Source organism: Blennius ocellaris (assembly GCF_963422515.1).
Source record: "Blennius ocellaris genome assembly, chromosome: 11".
NCBI classification, from domain to species: Eukaryota; Metazoa; Chordata; class Actinopteri; order Blenniiformes; family Blenniidae; genus Blennius; species Blennius ocellaris.
The window spans coordinates 1,604,216-1,621,311 of NC_137660.1; the positions used below are offsets into that span (position 1 = coordinate 1,604,216).

Here is a 17,096-nt window from a genome sequence, read left to right on the forward strand (position 1 = left end):
GACAACTGGGAGGACATAAGGAGGACATTCAAATATTACAGTTGGACATGAATTCCACAGAATGAACCTCTGGTGTTTACTGAACATCTGTCTCACTGTCAGTCCCTGCAGTGGATGTTGAGGGACCCTCCTGCTGCTGCCCAGCCAGGCCCTGTTAAAAATAATGTGTCAATACTTCAGTGTAGACAAAATATCACTCTTTATTCCACCACAATGTTTCAGAAATGTAAACAGGATGAGAACTATCATACCTCTATAGGCCTTTGTGGATCCTCCTCTGTAAAGGCAGCAGACAGGGTTTCCTCGTACTCTTCATCCTACATGAATATGTTTCAGTATATTTAAACTACCATTTTGCAAGATCTTTGGAGTGTTGCCTACTTACAAGGTATGTTGTGGCATGAGGGGGTCCAGCAGGCCGAGAGCACCATCACAATCTGTCTGGTGACAACAAAAAAAGACATGATGGGGAAATAAAGATGAACAAAAGGAGGCTTAAAGAGATATATAGGCCTCGGCATATTCTATATTATGAAGGAAGTGGTATCTTGAGGGGTGAGCTCTGAAGAGGAGCTCCTCCAGGGATTCCCTCAGCCACTGGCCTCCCAACATTCTGGCTTAGGGCTCCTCTGCCTCTGTTAAAGGTGGAGGTGCTGGGCCACCACCCGTTTTACAGGCATCTGCTTTCTTTCTGTTGGCTGAGTAAAGTCTGTCTTAGTTTAGCCTTAATTATTTGACAGCACATGATATGGGTGAGAAGACATTTATGTGTTTGAAAACAGCATTATGTTGGGAATAAAACACCTGCACAGTCAAATGGCCACTTGATATTTACTGTACAATGTCACACATGATCGAAATTACGTTAAGAAATGTATTGATTGACAATTAAATTGGCAGCGGTCTTACCCGATTGGACAATGTTTTTATATTTCACTTTCAGCTGCTGCCAAGAGCGCTTCTCCCCCGCGGAATTGCACCCAAACGAAATAAATTAATAAGCTCCCATCAAGTAGTATTCCCTTGCAATAATATTGTGATGACAAAGACGTTTGAACTTACGCATTCACTTGAGCAGCAATCTTCTTCCACGCCGCCTCCCTCTCTTTAGCAGCCGCTGCGCTGTTGCATTTTTTTTTAATACGTTCATATTCGCCATATGATCGGATCAATACTTCCTGCTCCACTGGCGTCAAAAACTCCGCCCTCCGCGTCTCAGTTGTCATGGTGACTCGTTGAATCGGGGCTCCATTGATGCGGTCTTTTTAGAGTCGTGGTGCACGCACTTGACTCCAGGTGAAACTACTCCGAGTTCATCAAACTAATCAAAATCCGGCGTCGTGAAACCGAAAACTCCGCGTTTTCTGTCTCAGTGTAACTCAATTCAGAGCTCGGTGTTAAGCCCATGGCTTCTTAAACCTGCTTCGTGAAACGTACCCCACATCATGCTCACCTGTTGTGTGATGAGCTCTGTGGTGTAGTGGTGTGGTGCAGCTTCAGCCGGCAGAGGGTGCACGTCGTTGTGCCTGTTGTGTGATGAGAGTTGTGTTGTAGTACCACCTGCACCCGGCAGGGGCCGCCGATGGCGCAGTATAACCTGACTCTTGAAAAGAGGGAGCAAGAGGTAAAAGGAGGAAGGAAGCCCGCCGCAGCGGCAACAGGCTGAACCCGGCAGCCGTGACCGGACGTGAACTTTAAAACTACTCGCTCTCAACTTTCCCGAGTCTCTGAAAGGAAATAGAACCGGGAGCCACGGAGGCCGCCTTGTTTCAGCGCGCGGCTCCCTTCCAGGACTTTCTGTGGTAAGTCTCGCTGCTTTAGCGGCTTTGTGTGGCGTCCAGTCGGCGAGGGTGCGAGACCAGCAGCGGGAGCAGAAGTGAGACTTATGTCCGTGGGAAATGTTGAATTTCAGGGCAGCTTGTGGTGAGTGCATGAGGTGAGTGCGAGCAGAGCCGCTGAACCTCGGAGTGTCGGAGGGGCTTTCTGTTCACCCTCCATCCGATTCATCCATTGTGCTGTGCGGACGTAAAGTGCAGCTGGTGGTGTGTGAGTGTGTGTGTATAATGTAAACAAACGTGCATCTGAGTATTACAGAAGTTCTGAACCTGTTCGACTCTGCACTGTTTATGAAAGTTCACTAAACTTTCACCACAGATCCGCGAAGAACTCGTGAGTGTCAAACGTGATCACCATAAAGGAAAGTTCACAACCTGGTCGACCAAGAGTCGATACTAAACCCTCATGTTTGAATAAGATTGACAAAGATGCAACGCAGATCAGAGGGATGTGCAAAATGACCATAAAGAGACATCGAGACTGTTTAACCAAGCTGCTCCCAGTAGACCACAAACTGGACAATTCATCCCTACCTCCGTGCAATAATAATGTATTTACTGTGCAATAACATGCCCACGCTTATATGCACTGTGTGCATGATAGTACTCATACATCTTTAAGTTACTGGCTCTTGGTTTCACTGTTTTTTGGATTCACTTTCTTTTACTGTAGTTTTATCAAAATTGGATTGTGCACTGTGTGATTTTATTCTCCTGTCCTGCTTTGCTGCCGCAGTGACACTGCAAATTTCTCTATCTGTGAGATCAATAAAGGATTATCTTATCTCATAAAAAATACCACAATGAGACAATAATCAATCACGAGGAAAAGCCAGATGACTTGAAACTGCTCCAATAAGACTGGAAATGATACCAAATAATTCCAACATGAACAATCGATGAACAAAATCGGCAATAAAAATAAGAATCAAACACAAAATGATGCAATTCGATGTTTGTCACAAATATTTTAGAAGTCGAGTTTTAAAAGTGACCACTTGTTATTTTAAAAGAAGTCATAATAGTCAGGTTTAGAGTTCAGAGCTCTAAAGTAACAAAACAACAAATGGAGAGAAGCAATAATACACTGCCATGAGTTGCAGAATGACCATAAAGAGACATGAAAATAGCAGTGAGAATGGCAAATAAAGACTTCTACACTAATATCAAGAACATGCAAACAAACAAAAAGCCATAAACAGTCACAACGAGACACAAAATAAGCCTGAAAGATAGAAGAAATAAAGCAAGCAATAATGCAAAATGACACAAAAATACACTAACAGCTCATCAACCATGCAGACTGACTTGAAACATGCAAGAAAACACCACAATGAGACCTTAAACAATCAAAATGATGCAAAAAGACCACAAAGATGTAAAACAGGTGTGTGTTCTTCCCAGATTGCCTCAGTGAGTTATTGCCTATGGTGTCTGATGTTTCAGTAGTTCATGTTAATGACCTGTGATTGTCAATTATAAAATTTCAACTGACAACTGACTGAATTTCAACTAACTAATCTGCCCCTTTATTAAAGTGTTTGCTTTTGGTAACCCCTTACAACTCACAACTGTTGGTTGATAAATGACAGTTTGCTTAAATCAATAATTTGAGCTTTGCTTAGGTTATACTTGGTGTATTACTTTAGTAATCTATTACCAGTGATGCCGGTAACGTTACTCTCATATAGATAGATAGATAGATAATTACTTTATTCATCCCCGAAGGGAAATTGTTTTGTTGCAGCAATCTGGTACCTAGGAATGTTATAAAATGCAATAGAATAGAATATAAAAGTAAAAAATTAAAATATAAAAATATCTGGGTAGGACATACATTTAGTAAAATCTGACCACTTTTTTCAGTAACCAGTAACTTAATGCGCTACTATTTCCAACCAGCAATCAGATTAAAGTTACTTGTCCAAGTCACTGTGCGTTACTATTATAGTGTCCAGTGAGGCAACTTTCTTTGTTTAATTTATTAATGAACAGAACCAGTTGCTCTTCTATTCTCCTCACACACAGGCAGGGCATGCATTCAGACACTGAAGCCCACCTGACTCGCCCCCTTCTCCACTCTCAGCCAATCACAGGCCAACTCGCTCTAATGGTAGGTTCAGGTAACACAAAAGAATTGGAATCAACCACTGTCATCAATAAACCTTAACATTGCACTCAGCCCCTGCTTTTTAAATCAATCAATCAAAGACTTTATTTGTCTGGGAGGAAATAGTGCAACAACAGACATACATCTTCATCTCCAGGTAATCCTCAGTAATATATTACTTGAGTGGCCTACCGCTAGTGATCAGCAATCATTAATTAGTAAATAAAACAGTTTAGTCTTCTTAATAATTTGGGTGATGCATAAATGACCTACAGTGATGAACGATCTTAAAGTCAAGCATCACTTCAGTCATTTTCTCCTCCTGACCAAATGCAAATCTTTAACAGAGAAGACCCCAAACTCGCACAACCAGGCACTGAAGAATCCCGAGGGGATGCAAAATGCGCACAGAAAGAAAGAAATGGCGTGGAAATGCCAAATTGCTAAAAAGGGCTACGAGGAGATGCAGAATTGCCAAAGAGGTGCAGAATGAATAAAAGGTGACAAACAGCAGCAAAGAGACAGAAAACAATCACAAAAAGACATATAGGTACGTTATTACCACAATGTCACGTCTACCAAACAGAAGGTAAGCAACAATCTCTAAAAATGAACCCGAACAATGACACGTTGAGACATTAAACCGTCACAAGGGATGCAAATTGAGTATTAATAGAAATAAAGTAATACAAATAACGTTGTGTCTCTACAAGGAGACACAACGTTACTATAAAATTACACAAAATGGCAGCAAAATAATTAAAAAGCTCTGCAAACAATCACATGGCGAAGGTGCAAAATGGCCATCATGTATATGGAATCACAGGGGAGCCAGAATTAAAAGGAAATATATGTGGAAATATAAAGAGAATCAATAATACCAAAAATATACAAAGGTAGCCATATTGTTTTTCTATCTTGTCTTGTCTCATTCAATTTAGTCAATGCTTCTCCTGTTTGGTGTTTGTCTTTTCCATTTGCTTTTTGTCAGCATTTACTGGATGAGTCAAGCCGTCTGGAAAAGACCAAAGCAATACAATGCAAATCATCAAGGGCTGTGGGCGGGGCTAATCAGCAAGGGCTGTGGGCGGGGCTTCCTGTTTAGGGTGACGAGTCGGTCAAATGACAACAGAGTGAAGACGATACCGGAAAGTAATAAAAACAGCATAAAACCAAGATAGCAAAAATAAATAACAAACAAGACAAAATGACAGCAGAGGACTTTGAATGTGTCTCATTCTGAATGATTATCCACTTGTTGCTTACTCTATTTGGATTCTTTTATCATGTTCCCACTGGAAGAGTTTTGTGTTTCAATGCAAGAAAAATGTTGTGTCGTTCTACATTTCCTGGGACTTCTTTTGTTGTGTGTCTGCGGACGGTTTTCTCGGAGGGTGCACACCAGGTTCCATTGGATTCAAACTTTGAGCTCCTCTCGTAGCAGTGCATTACTCCAAGCCTCAGAGTACCCGAGACCTGTTATCTGGGATGTTTTCTGGGCTGCCGTCGTCGGCGCCACCTCAGCAGAGGGTTTTATGAGCTGTGATAATAAATGATGTAGTCATTAACTCCTCGTAGATAATGCTGAATCAGCGTTCTCCCAGATAGAAGAGTTGTACCTCTGAGCATTCCCCATTAATTATCCAGATAGCAGACTTACTGTATTGGTAGATGCATGTTTTTTGTTCTTGAAGTGTCCTTGATCTGACAATGGTCGATAAAACAACGGGTTTCTCAGTCAGCTCATTGTTTGTTTCAAATCTTATCTACGCTGTAGTGATAGTGAATATGAGCTAATGACCGACTCCTCCCGTGCCAGAGGACCGTCTCAAAGGTTAAAAGCCTTTTATTGGAGTCGTGTTGTTGGTCTCCGGCTCTGCTGCGAGGACGGAGCTGACTCATTCCTGGATGAGGGCCTGCTGAGGGTGGCAGCTGGGGATGTTTTTTATCTGCGCCTTAATTTATGCATGACTGATATCCAGTTTCAAGGGAAACGATAAGGGGCAGATGGGTTAGAGTCTTTTTTTTTCTTCTTTGTTGAGAGACTACTCACTAATAAATTGTCTCTGTTGCGTTCACGAGTGTGAAAAAGTGTCTCCACGGCATGCTGAACACACGTGGTATTGACCTTTGACATGGCCTCTAAAGTGTTTGTTTGATTTACCGAGGGAGGGTAAAAGCATGTAAACATCGAGGAGAGGGTCAACTATTTCCTATTGCACATTCTTTGATAGTAGCTTATAATCTGTGGTCTTGGGCTCCTTTTACGTGACATTTTCAGGTGAACATGGAAAACTTTTGTTGAGTCTGGTGCTCTGCTTACATGACAATGGCTAACGGAGCTGCTGAAATTAGGGCTGCGCATCTTCACTGATCTCACGGTTCCATTACACGATCGGGCCAATGTTGCTGGTCTAAATGTCTCAGGGGATCAACTTTGGACAGAGCTCATGCTGACGCATGATGTCATCTAAGTGTTTGTACAGTTTTTTTTTAACTTGAGAAGTGTATTGTTCCACTGCCAGATAATCAAGAAACTATGTTATATTCAATTATCTGTTGTTGATGCAGAATTGGTCCACGTCCGCATTGCAAGTTATTGTAGAAACAATTAAATTCAACAACCCGTCTGAAAATGCAACTTTTTAGAAAACGTTTCCCAAGGTGGGACTTTTCAAAAATGGTCTGTCTCTTTTGTAATGGAAGAAACGCAACTTTTGTGATATGCTGCTAGTGCGCATGCACATCATGGCTGTAGTAACTAGTTCTTCTGCACATGCTCAGTTGATGGATGGTAACAACACCAATGTCAGGCTCCACAGTGTCATGAGTCCATGTTCTCCTGGGACTTGATGGTTTTATAGTGAGAGTCGCCATAACAACAATCAAGAACAGGACCTAACTTGAAAAGTACAGCGACTTCAGCGGTAATGGTCTTTTCTGTGTAAACAGACATCGTTTTGAAAGCATCGCCACATTAACACAAAACATCTGTGAAATGAAAACGAAAAAAGTGATTCCATTGGATGTCGTCAGACGTACCTGGTGATATTATTCTAGCAGCATAGGGAAGTCATTCTGAAAGCTAAGAGGGTTTCCCTCCTTCAAACCAACACGGCAGCTGTCCACAACGAGTTGTTTATCCCCTTTGGATGAAGTTATTTAAATCAGCAGCAGAGCAGGGTGTGATCTGTGACTGTTCATTACCAGTTGTTTAATTTCTTGCAGCTGGAGTGAATGGCTGCATTTTCCTCGTGACGCAGTGACTCTCTTGCCGGCAGTGGTAGCTTGCTAAAGGTCATGCCCTTGGAGATGCAAAGGCTGAATAAACTCTGGAGTAGTGCTGCCTTTCTAACAGCCGTTCCCAGCATGTATTTACGAGTTTATCTCTGTTAGTGTTCTTTGACTCACCCCGAGCCATCAAGAAGAGCTTCCACTTAGTTTAGTGCGGCCTGTCATCGCCGAGGAGGCCGGTAAAGACGAGTTATCCTTGGGCAGCGTCGTTGAGCCCTGGCATCCGACACCGTCCTCTACGCTCCACCCTCTTTTAGTTCCTGTCTTGCAGAGTAGAGGACATAGTTATTTTTGGGTACCAAGGCTAGGCTGGGGTCACGTGTTTGTGATTCGGTTGCAGTATGTCCAGGCAGAAAGTCCAGGACTGAGCATCAGATCGTTTGCTCATCAGCGGCCGGAGTACTCGGCAAAGCCAGCCAATAATCTGCTCCGCCAGTCCGGGCAGTCATTCAGACACAGCGAGGAGCACACAGTTGGCTTGTGGACCGTCGCCGGGTGGTGACACGACCCATGCTCTCTGGACCTGGAGGCTTTGGGTGATGAGAGATGCATGAAATTGAGTTTGTGCACACTGAGCCCAAGTGTCTTCTACAAGCTCCACGCTTTGCCTCAGGGCTTTATCTCAGTGGTGAGGGAATGGCACGACACTTGATAGCGTGGCGTCGTATCATGTAACAGATTAGGAAAGACCACTGTTCCATCTATTATGTAATGGACACAACTCCAAAGTTACACTTTGGCATTTTAACAAAAAAACCGACCTGATGCTCTAAAAGAAAACCTGCAGTAACATCTGCTGCTAAAGGCAGTGTGTCTTCATCCTGGTTATACTGATTTTGTGGCGTCTTCAACCTGGACATAAATGGGTTCAATGGGGTCCAATGTATCTTTTAGAATTCACGGGGAAGGACTCCACAATATTTCTTATTTATTTTTAAGGATTAAGATTTTTAGTTTAAAGACATCTGTCTTCTCACCGATGGCATTCTGTGGTAGATTGGGAAGTGCTTGATGAAGTTTATGTGGGTCAATAATGAATTACTTCAGTTTGCCGAGGTGAACCGACTGCATTGGTGCTTGTCACCTCATGTTGACCTTTTGATTTGGGTGTTTCTGTTTTGAGTCAACACACTATCTACACATGGGCTGTGAGACATTTTGTGACATCTTGTGATAAAGTTATCTGTTTTTCAACTTTCTCTTCTCTTCCATGGAGGTAAGAGACCCAGTGTTGGTTTCAAAACATGTCTGAAAAAGGCTGTGAAGGTCTCCGTAAAGCCGGTGTTGAAATAGTCTCGTCTCTGAAAATATAGACCCATGAGTATGGTATGGATTGAGGTTAGAGGAGGCTTCCTAAAACCTTGCTGCACAGTTCACTTCCATCTATGTGCCACTAATGAGGCCACAAAGCTGAGTTCCACAACATTTTACACGTTTATGGTTTTGTTTAATGTTTTACTTTATCATTTTGGTTAGTGTTGAGGCTTGAGCTGCAGGAAGCGTTAAGGCCTTGGTTGTGATGAACCATATCTGGGTTAATGTTAATAATGAAGCATTGCAAAGATAGAGCTGCGTGTGTCGTTTTATGGTGTATTTTGATTCCAAAACCTTCGATGTGTATAAAATGTAAAGCACTGGGGTGGATGTTGCCCAGTTGTTGGTTGTAATGTCGGTGCTTAAATGCGCCTTCTTGGCCAGGCTTTGTGGTGCGAGTGGCTTCAAGCTGTGGTCTCGGCTGTGAAAGACAAAATAAAACTGTTTTGATGATATCTTTTTTGATTGTGGCTTTTCGCCTGTGGTTATGACAGACAGTGACAGGTTTATGGAAGCTCCACAGACGGTCTCAGACCTTTTATTTTTTAATATAACAGTGTCACAAATGTATTAACTGACGCCTTGCAGCTGTGGCGGCGAGTTACAGCTATTGATGAAAAGTAGAAAACCTGCCAGAAATATTGTGATTAAAAAAGCACTTAGCCAATGTTTTGATTTGTCACTTTAACAAGACCAGAACAGCTTATAAAACAAGCAGTTTTTACACACGCAGTTGCAGTGTTTCAAAAAAAGTCGCATTTTCCTTGTTTGCATAGGGAGTTGAGTTGAGACGGTTTTTGTAAGGTTGCGTCTGACCACACTGTTCCGTGTCATCCTTTTAAAAACGTTACCATGTAAGCGCAAACGTTTTCTGAAATGAAAACACAAAAACGACGCATTTTAACTTGAAATGTTGCCTCATGCATAAAGTTACATTTTGAAAGGACGGGGACGGACGGCTGTGCTACAAGGAGGGAAAAGCAGCAAGGACTTACTGTTCTGATATTTATTTGAAAATAATTCTTGCTGTAGAATCAAGGTTCTACATCAATGAAGTCAATGAACTTATTAATAGAGCGTTTTAAAACAACTGCAACTTGAGTGAAATCATCTGTTCTGATGTACTTAACGGTTTGATTAATCAGGTTTCTGCAATAGTGTTTGGACTACCGGAAGAAAGAGGAGCTGAAAGTGCACCGTTGTCACTACAGTGAAGCTCTTTGTTCCACTTCCCTTCACGTCTGGAAACATTCTGGGAAGTTGCGATGTAAAATGAATTACAGAGTAAAACGTCTGTGTTGCATCATGCTGGACCGACAGGTTGCAGGTGACCAGAAAATAAATCAACATAGACAAACCATTGACTGTTTCATTGACTAGATTTATTCATATTTTCCTGCTGTAGAATCATAAAAAATGTGCAATGTGTGTGTTCTAATGATTAGTACCATATGGGTACAACATGTATTTTACTATTTTTATTATTATTGAATCAACAAAGAATTCACCAACAGGAACATCTCTTGCTGTAACGACTGTGCTTCTGCACTGAACTCTGTATAATTAGTCATGTTTAGCCATGTTTGTTCAGGATTTGTGTGGAATTAGTTGCTCAACCAGTCTCACCCTTATTTCTCCCGCTTTGTTTTCTTTTTCTTTTCTCCCAGGCCAAGAGAAATGATGAGTAAATGTTGACTGTGGAGTTTTCTGTGTGTCTGGGGCAGGCTTTCAGCCAGACCTCCTCCTCCGTCCTGAAGCAGACTGTCTTACAGCGGCAGTCCTGACCATCTACCTCAACCCACCTGGAGGCCACGCCCTCTTTTCTACCTCAGTTTCCTACTTCAGTGTGGACCCTGTTATCAGCGGGCTCTCAGGCGTCACCCACTCGGCAGCACGGAGCAACACGGTCGCCCTCATCGTGGTCGAACTGCTTTCTGAGAGGGGCCCACCCGCAGCAGCCATGTTTCCACGCCGCTTGTGATGTCCAAGGCCCGCCGAGGAACTGGACTGAGAACGAGCAAAGCAGGGGGGTGGGGCAACAGAGACATTCCTCGCTTTGTGATTGGCTGTGAAGATGACGAGCAGGACATGGGCCAAATTGATGCAGGCATGAAAAACGAGATGTTTCGAGAAGAGGAGATGGAGGATGACGAAGATGAGTCGGTAAGTAACTGCCGTTTCCGTCACCTGCCATTGAATGTCGTTGGCCTGGCGTCTCTCTAACTGATGCATTGAAAGAAACACAAAATCACAACTCATGTTATTTGGAATTTAGGGCTTGTTTACACTCTTCAGGTGAAAACGCCAAACCTTTGAGGCGTTTTGGAATCCATTTACATGACAACAGTTCTCGGCGCCACTGAAAACTCAACTTTTTGAGAACCGCTCCCAAGGTGGAACCTTTTGAAAGTGCTCCAACTCCATCGTTGTGTAAATGGGCAAAAAAAGCAACTTTCTAGAAACTTTCCGTCTCCGTGTCGACGACAGAAATGCCATTACTCTGCACATGAGCACCACAGACATTGTAAATACTTTCTCTGCATGTGTATGAGTAGATGAACAATAAAACACACGCACACACAATTTTAAAAAGCGACATAGACCTCATGTTTATGGTGCCATTTGTCACATTTGCTATCATTTCACAGGTAGAAAATCTAAATAATTTATGTAAAAATACTATAATCTTTTCTTTTGTTTTAAATCATTCAAGCAAAATTATTAAATAGGACATTTATAAACCAGGGAAAACATCTATAATGTTTTCTGTTCTTTATATCGTCTCTATTTTTTCTTTATTAATTTTCATTTCATGTAGTCTTTAGAAATAATGAAAGTCCATCAAGTTGAAGTGTGTCCCGAGCATTAACACAAGCTGTAACAGCAGTGTGTTCAAATGGATTTCGAGGATTTGTGTTCAGGACAGATGAGGAATATTCAGCGTTTTCTTTTTTTGGGCAGTAGGAAGTCAACATGCCTGGATATTTAGAGAGGAGAGCTCGATTTGGTCTGTGGAAAAAGACGTAGAGACAAAAATATACAAAGACTGGCGTGAGAACGGAGCAGAAGATAAACAATTGTAAAGCCTGTAGCCTATAAAAGGCCTTTAAGTTACTGCAGTTAAATAGCAGCAACAGTCTGGTTCTGGTTCTGTTTGTCTTTGTTGTAGGTGATTAAGTGGTTCAGCTTATTCTTAATCTTAATTCCCCACAAACTAGCAACAGATGATTAAAAATACAAAACTGTGTTGTGAGAAACTCAAAACTTAAAATGTGATTAAGTTTGTGAAAGTGTTTTCTCCAGTAGCAATTGTCTCCGCGAGGCTTGGAGGGCGTCACAGGAGGATGTTTCCAGACTTGTTAAAGAGTATTCACTGATCCAGGCATCTGATGATGGTCTGTGCCCATCCCAAGATGCCCTGTGGGACTGCGGAGCTCATTATCCACAAGAAATTAAGTTACTCCCCAGATGAAAGATGAACAGTCCTATTTCTAGGGCCCATTACCAGATGAGAGAAAGTGATTCAAAGGTTGGCCAGGCGAAGGGTCAGACAGCCAACTAAATGATTGAACCCTTGTACACGGGGCGGGCTTCTCTTCTCTTCTGTTCTCAGACGGTTTCCAAACGTGACGCAGCACTCTGAGTTCAACTTCACCATCCTCTGATTTGCTCCCAGCTGGAGGCTTAAAATAGTCTCCTCATCCTCAGGCAGATCTAAATTATGTTTTCAAGACTAACAATCAAATAGTAGAAAGAATGCAGTACCATATTTTCCGCACTATAAGGCGCACCTAAACACCTCAAATTATTTCAAAAGCTGACAGTGCGCCTTATAACCCGGTGCGCCCTATATATTGTGGCAAGCACCGTGGAAGAATTGCTCTTCTCGAGTCTGCTACTTGCCAGCTGAACAACCAGAGGCTTTTATTTTGACAACTCTAACTTCGCAACCGGAACTTCAGAGCAGAGGAGACTCCACACAACACATTCATCACTCATGGTTGCACACCAACATTCTAACAAACCAAAATAAACTAGATGAAATAATTACTCCCTAAACTGGGGAACAAAAACACATAAACACAATCAACACAACACCAAGCCCAACAAAAACCCACAATAACCTCCAACAACACAAAACATGAATTCCCATCATGCCTTGCAGCGACCACCTCTGTGCAAATGCATAAAGGAGCCGATAGCTGCAATGCATTATGGGAGTTTCTGTTTGTCGTGTTTTAAATGCAATTATTGGGGGTTATATTTGGTTTGTGGTGTCGGTAATAATTGTGTTGTGTTGTGTTTTTGTTGCTTAGTTCATGTACCGGTAGTTTAGTTTATTAGTTGTAAGTTGTCAACCAGCAGTGAAGAAGGTTTTGTGTGTAGTGTCGTCCTGGCATAGGCTGCAGGTAGGACTATCAAAATAAAATGCGTGCAGCTCTCTGGGTGTTAGAATCAGTGGAAAAAGTAACCTAATGGCTTTGAGCTATAAAGATTGCCGACCACTGGTCTATTCCACGCGCCTTTTAATGCGGTGCGCCTTATATGTGAACAAAGTTGTAAATTATGTCAATCAATGGAGGTGCGCCTTATAGTGTGGAAAATACGGTAATTGAAAAAGAAAATAATTCAAATTTGCTTTAGCATCTGCTTGTCTCCTTCCATTGTAAGGTTGTAATATTTAAATCAGGTATGTCGAACACATTTTAGTTCAGTGGCCACATTCATTCCAAGTTCATTTTGAGTTGACCAGACATATAAAATAGTGCTATAATAAGACGGGATTGTATTGATTGTACAATCTGATTGTATTGTTCTGCTGTTTGTTCATCGATACATTGTTGCTAGTTTTTGGAAATATGACTCCAATTAGAGTCTAATGTCAATCTTAATCTTGTTAAAATGTTATTGAATTGTCATGTCAGTATGTTTGAATTATTCTGAGGCTTCCCCTCATGTCTCTCTCCGTCTTTACCTTCCACCAGCCGGCGGAGCGACAGATCGTGGTCGGCATTTGTGCCATGATGAAAAAGTCCACATCGAAGCCCATGACTCAGATCTTGGAGCGCCTTTGCAAGTTTGATTACATCGATGTGGTCATCTTCCCCGAGGAGGTGATCCTGGAGGAACCCGTGGAGAAATGGCCCCTGTGTGACTGCCTCATCTCCTTCCACTCCAAAGGTAAAACTTTACACTCAAAGTGACTACATCCAGTTTGGGGATGAAGTCACATTGAAGCTGCATTTCTACAACAGGATCTTAGTGTTTGGCGACTGGAACTAAATTCAGTCCCTTGGAAATGTCTCGCCTTCGAAAGGCAGGGGGCACTTTTAAAAGGTGGAGAATATTTGCAGTTTGCTGAACATGCCCATTTGGATGACAAGATAAGATAAGATAAGATAAGATAAGACCCCTCCCCGTATCTTATTTCAGCCACCATATTTAAAAAAACTCTGCAGCTGTGGGCCGACTGTTCATCCGGCCTTCACTGCTTTGGTGTCTGATTGCAATGTGACTTGGAGAACGATGGTAATGTGGTCGTCTAGTGGTTTGCATGGTAGCAGCAGAAGACTCACGTTCTGATTTCAAGCCAAGATCTGTTTTTGTTTTTTTTTTGCTACAAACAAGCTTTTTTAAATATATATAATCTAGAGATGCACTGATACTGAAACCAGTATTGGATGGTGATGGATAGATAAGGTTCCAACATGTAGAAAAGTTCTGGGGGGGGGTGAGATTTTTGTGTTCCTTCAAAATTTTAGTTTTTATTATAAAAATGAAAAACATGGACTTTAAATCTTATTATAAACAAAGTTATAATGTCAATATACCAAACAATATATTAACTTACACTTAAAAAAACACATTAGATAGTTGTATTTCAACAGCTGTTAAAAACCAAGTCTTTGAGGCTGATGTTCCCAATTAAGTTTGACATAAAATGTACCTGGAACCTTTTTAAAGGAGCTTAAATGGTTCATGTGCCAATTGTTTAGCACTTTGCAGGAGTACCATGGAAATCATGATGCAAATCAAAAGCAAGAACATAATGCACAACACTTCCAACCCGAGGAATGATCAGCAGACAAAAGTCATACACACATCTTTTTCAAACATCTCTGTGGAAATGGGCAAAATTTTACTTTTCTGAAATTCTGCGACAGGTCATGTGCACCAGGGCCATAGTAAATAGTTCCTCCGCTCATTGTGCAAGATGATGATCGAGAATAACAACAGTGTTTACCCCATGTCGCCATGTCCATAAGAATGTCTGTATACTCGCCATTGTTAATATTTATAGCGTATATTTCTATGTACGCACATTTGTGTGATTTTGTTTTGAAAACAAACAGGACCCACGAGTGGCCCAACATGACAACCACATTGTTCTGTGTTTCTGCCGTTACCGTGTAAACGTTTTCAAAACGTTGCTGTGTAAACGTGAAACTTTTCTTTCAAAAAAGTTTTTTTGGTTGAAGTACGACTTGCATGTGTCATGAGTTTGACTTTCAATATGTGAGATTATGCAGTAAAGTTATTTTAACCACTGTATGAAGGAGATTTAATAATTCAGCAGTCGATGGGATCCGTCCATGGGAGTGACAGTAAATCCTCCCAGTAAGTTTCTCCCTGCTTACTGCTCTGCGAGGTCAATGTCCACGTTCACAGATATTACCCAGGAGTCACATGGAAGTGATGATGAGTATGTGATTAGATGTCGGGGTTCTAATCGGGGTACTTTAACATGATCGGTTTCAAAACCGAAGTCTCCCATGTCATTGGCGTACCTTTGCCTTCCAGTCTGACCTTTCAGAATAATTTTCAACATTGTTTTTGATCTTATTAAAAACCATCAGAAAATAAGATTTAATTATAAAGATTTTTCAGGGTGATGCCTTCTACCCACCATAGTCGGTAAATAAACCATCTGCAGTGCAGCTTTTTCTAACTCAGGCTGCTGATTATAGGTGAAGCCTAATCTTCGACTCATAGTGAACATATCTCTCAACATATCTCTGTTTTCTGGGTCGACTTATCCAGACATGCACAATTCTGATAACCGTGAACACGACGCAGGTTATCAACCAGTGTTTTCTTTTCAGGATCAGTGCCCGTTCACATCAAAGGGCCGGAGTATGTGGCATCTGACCAACCAGAGACAGAGAGAAATCCTGCAGTGCAGTTTACAGATTACTGACTGAGCAGTTATTCTCTGAGAATATGAAAAATTAAAACACATCCACCAGGATAAATTGATTTGTTTTGAGGCAGAGTTTCCCCCACCTGTGTGTTTTGTGTTGGAATATTAATTCATCACTGTGACAACAAGAGTCGTTTTGCATTCCATAAATTCATGTTTCTGCAGTTCTGTCAGTGTGACCATTATTATTAACCTCGTTATTACAGATCAACCCTCGCAGAGGTAAATAGACTTGGAACAAGTCGAGAACAAGAACAAAAACATCCTTCAAAGCCACAGTAATGAGGATTTATTTTATTATGTCGAAAAGATCGCTCTAAAAACACTTTCGCCACCCTCTACTTCCCTCACCTCTGACCCCGCGACCAATCACCATCATTTAAGAATGGGTAGGTTGTTTTCCAAGAGATCTGATTGGTCAGGAGGCGGAGCGTCACACTGCCCGGGAGCAGGTTGGACATTGAGAGTAAGATACCGGGGTGATTTATCCCGGTAACAAGTGAACGAGTGCAGTTAATCCCTGAAGTTATCTCGATGAGAGAAAATCCAGCATCATAGTACAGGCCATCACAGGGCAAACACTGAGACAGACAGTCAGACACACCACACACAATTCGAAGACACCACTTAACCTCAAATGCATGTTTTTGGACTGTGGGTGAACATCTGAGTGTCCACAAAAAAGCAACCAGGCATTCAAGAAGCTCAGCCTCAATACAGTGCAAGAGTGACAGCAGAGAAAAGCTGCTTGGTCACTTTTCATACTTATTTCTGCTGCTCATCCCACAAATGCCTATTCCTTACCAATGTGCCATGATTTAAAATGGAAATAATCAGATTTTCCAACAGGATCAGACTTTTTTTCTTTTTTTAAAAAGCATTGATAACACAAAAAAAAAAATCCAAGCAGAAATGTATTTTCTTTGTGTGCCCCATGATGCATTTCTCTAGGATTTATCATGTCTGTGACTTTGAGTCCACTGGGATTGGCTCCAGCAACTCCTGCAACCTGAACTTAGACTCAATATGTACAGAGCTGTAGAAAATGTAGCATTTATGAACCTTGGCTTCGGGCCAAGCTCTTTATACCTTGTGATTCAGTTCACTTTTCTTCACAGAAACCAAATCTTCTGGGATTTTTTTATTTCCCCTCAAAATTCTGCCCCAAAGTCAAAATTATGTGCTGCACATGATCTTTGCGTTACAGCTGAACTAATGGCTCATAATTTTGCAGTTCTAGAAGAAAACACCATGACTGAATACAAAGTGTTTACTGTGATGTTTTATGTAGTTAAAGTACCTGGAATGTGATTTGTTTATTTAACTACAGCAGTATGTGAAT

At 41.6% G+C, this 17,096-nt stretch overlaps 1 protein-coding gene across 23 annotated transcripts in view; it reads left to right on the forward strand.

Annotated features, from left to right (window-relative positions):
- Positions 1–1,309: 1,309 nt before the first annotated feature.
- Positions 1,310–17,096, forward strand: part of LOC308136813 (inositol hexakisphosphate and diphosphoinositol-pentakisphosphate kinase 1-like) — an 87,090-nt gene continuing 71,303 nt past the window's right edge. For all 23 annotated transcript variants that reach the window (XR_013936837.1, XR_013936838.1, XM_080505318.1 and 20 more), the window contains exons 1-3: positions 1,310–1,802; positions 10,221–10,716; positions 13,539–13,734. Coding sequence is in view for 21 of the 23 variants with exons in the window: in XM_080505318.1 (XP_080361444.1) it covers positions 10,534–10,716; positions 13,539–13,734 (379 nt within the window). In the remaining 2 variants the exon portion in view is untranslated. The remainder of the gene's footprint in view (positions 1,803–10,220; positions 10,717–13,538; positions 13,735–17,096) is intronic.